The sequence below is a fragment of the Gracilinanus agilis genome, unplaced genomic scaffold, assembly GCF_016433145.1.
Source record: "Gracilinanus agilis isolate LMUSP501 unplaced genomic scaffold, AgileGrace unplaced_scaffold39276, whole genome shotgun sequence".
NCBI lineage: Eukaryota > Metazoa > Chordata > Mammalia > Didelphimorphia > Didelphidae > Gracilinanus > Gracilinanus agilis.
The window spans coordinates 1-3,219 of NW_025372774.1; the positions used below are offsets into that span (position 1 = coordinate 1).

At 51.8% G+C, this 3,219-nt stretch overlaps 1 protein-coding gene across 1 annotated transcript; it reads right to left on the reverse strand.

Annotated features, from left to right (window-relative positions):
• Positions 1-1,098: 1,098 nt before the first annotated feature.
• Positions 1,099-2,851, reverse strand: POU4F2 (POU class 4 homeobox 2). The gene is made up of 2 exons (XM_044683955.1): positions 2,555-2,851; positions 1,099-2,040 (listed from the first exon to the last, which is right to left on the reverse strand). The coding sequence occupies exons 1-2, from the start codon at positions 2,849-2,851 to the stop codon at positions 1,099-1,101; spliced, it is 1,239 nt and encodes a 412-aa protein (XP_044539890.1).
• Between the last annotated feature and the right edge of the window lie 368 nt (positions 2,852-3,219).

Here is a 3,219-nt window from a genome sequence, read left to right on the forward strand (position 1 = left end):
GAGAGAGAGAGAGAGAGAGAGAGAGAGAGAGAGAGAGATTGGTGGGGACAAGATGGGAATCCCCATTAAATATGTAAGGAAGTAAACAATACTTTGGACAGTGAATCAGGTCTATACAAATAACGGAGGACATCTATTACAGAGTGTCAACGAGTCACAAATAAGAACACTGCCAGGAAAAACAAAGGAGAAACAATCTTCATTCAGAGGGAGAATTTACACGTGGGCCAAAAGAAACATTGCAGAAGACTATAGCTTTAGGAATTCGACAGTATCCAAATATAACTTTTCTGGTGTTCACTGTCTACACTTTCCTCTTTTTTCAAAAAACCAGACTTAGATTAAAGAAGTTTAATTAATCATAATGAGCACAAATTAAGTTGCCAGAGACATAAATGAATAATTTACAGAGGATTGTTTGGCAGTAATCTAATAATAGCTTTTAAAGATCAGTGAACACAGTGGGCAGCTCCTTTCCTAAGCATTAACACTTCAGAGGAGAACGACAATAATAACCACAGTAAAAATATATTATATATAATATACAGTGTAAATGCAGAAAAATCTGCCATCTCTCTCTTTTTTAAATCAAAATACTTTTGAGATGTCTCTATCTTGGTAGGGGTCAAACTCTAGTTTAAAGTTTCAGTCCTGACACAATTTTAATTTTCTGAAAAATAGCTGCAAAGTGTACTTTCAACTCGAACAAGGGTAATGTCTTTAAGAATAAAAACAAATCTTACTTGATCATTCTTCGGTCCTTTAAAAAGGATCTATATCTGCCTTCGGTCAGTGTCAAAGTACTTGAAAGAGCAAGGTGCCTTTCTAGGGAATGTGGAGAGTCTGGTCAACATCGTTAAAACTTGAAAATCCAAGTCTGGTTTTCTTTTTTTCCTATTTCTTAATTTCTCCCCCAATTTCATCAGGTTTGTTCATTAGATCTTTCTCCTTTCCTCTCTCTGGTGGATTCTGACACTGAAATAATTTCTTGTCGACAAGTAAGGAGGGAAAAGATGGGGAGAAGAGGTGAGGTGAGATGAGGGGAAAGCGACTGGGGACGGAGAAAGGGGGAAAGTCCCAAGAGAGATCGAGGGCCTTTCAAATCCCAGCCGAATATTTCATCCGTTTCTGTTTCTGCCTCTGGTTGCAGAACCAGACCCGTACCACATTTTTCTTAAGGTCGAGTTTCTCTGCAATGGCGGCAATTTTCTCAGAGGACGGGCGAGGCTGGATGGCGAAATAGGCTTCGAGGGAACGCTTTTCAGGAGCAGCTATGGACGTGCGCTTCCTCTTCTTCTCAGCCCCATTGAATAGCTCCGGTTTGGTGAGTTTTTCGCGGTGGGACTTCTCTGCCTCTTCTAGCCAAGCCTGGAGGATAGGCTTGAGAGCGATCATGTTGTTGTGGGATAGGGTGAGGGACTCGAACCTACAGATCGTGCTCTGACTCAGCGAGCCCACCCCGGGGATCTTGAGGTTGGCCAGAGCGGAGCCCACATCCGCTTGGGTCACCCCCAGCTTGATGCGCCGCTGCTTGAAGCGCTCCGCGAACGCTTCCAAGTCCCGCGGGTCTGCGTCCACGTCGCTCATACAGCCCATGTGGGAAGGCAGCCCGTGTGCATGGGCCATGCTGAGAGCCGCCTGGTGCATGGGATTCATGGTGGCCATGTGCGGGGCGTGAGCGGGAGTGGACACTACTGATCCGTCGGGCCCCGTCATGGCCCCCAGGGCCAGCCCCGGCGTGATGTGATCCAAGAGCTCTCCTTCCAGCGCCTGGTGCGGTTGGTGGTGGTGGTGATGGTGATGATGGTGGTGATGGTGCGTGCCTGACAGGGCAGAAGGGTGCGAAATGGGCACGGAAGACGACGAGGCGGACGAGGTGCACGGGATGGTATTCATGGTGTGGTAGGTGGCGTCTGGCTTGAAGGGGCTGTGGTGGGGCGCGTGGTGATGGTGGCTTTTGGTCTGCGAGACAATGTCCACAGCCGCCAGAGCTTCTGCTCGGGCCAGCAAGCTCTCATCCAGACCACCGAAGATGTTGCTCTGTAATTGCAAGTAGAAGGCACACATTACTGGCTACAGGGAATTGAGCTCTCCTCCCCACACCACCTCCGCCAGTGTTCCCGCCTGACCGCCCGCTGCCGCCAGCCAGCCAGCCCAACTAAACCATCTCCGGAAGGTTAGGAAAGAAAAAAAGAAATCCTAGTAAAAGAGAGAGGGAGATTGGAGATGGGGGGAGGGGAGGGAGGGCCGGGAAGAGAGACAGAGAGTGGAGGAGGAAGAGAGAGCGCCGAGAGACTACAAAACACCCAGCACAACACAGCACACACAGAGAGGCAACATCCCAGGTCATAAAAATTAATATGAAAGACCAGATCCACTGAATACATAAGTTGAGGGAGAGGAGAAGAGAGCGAGAGAGAAGGGGAGAAAGAGAGCGAGGGGGGAAAAATTGGAGGTGTGGGGTGATTTGCTGTGCAGACATGAAAAAAACATCAAGCAGATAAAGGGGGCTGTCAAAACGTGCCTTTAAGCGGTGATTATGCAGAATACATACCGGTGGGGTGGGAAGACAAGCTCGCCTCATCGCCTCGGAACCTCCGCCGCCCCCGCTGCCTCCACCGCCGCCGCCTCCACCGCTGCTGCCGCTGCTGCCGCTGCTGCTGCTCCGGCCCCCGCTGCCTCCACCGCCGCCTCCACTGCTGCTGTTGCTGGGAGAGCTGGACGAGGGAGCTGCGGACGAGGAGGTACAGGGGGAAGCGGTGTGCAGCGCTGAGTATTTGGGCTCAACATGCAGGCTGCTGCCGTGAGGCATGCTGAAAGCCTGCTTGCTGTTCAGAGACATCATCATCATCTTCCCGGACAGCCCGGAGCGCAAGCACCCGCCACCAGGACGCGCTGATGATTCCCGGAGCCGGGAAAGGCAAGGGAAAAGTTCGGGTGGCCGCCAGCAGGCTCTGCTTGGAGACCTGGGTGTCTCTTTGGGGCAGCGTGGGTTGACTCTGCTCCTGCGGCTGCCGCTGCCTCTTGGTAGTCGCTCTGCTCTGCTCTGGCTTCAGCCCTTTCCTCTCACAACTGCCCCCCAAGCCTCCGGCCGGCCGCAGTGTTATACTTCCCTCGCCTTCCCCCTCGCTCCCCCCCCCTCCTCCCTTCCTTGCCAAGCTCCTACAAGGTTTGTTCCTTTTCCCCCTTCTCCCTCCTTTTCTCCCTGTGGGCTCCGGG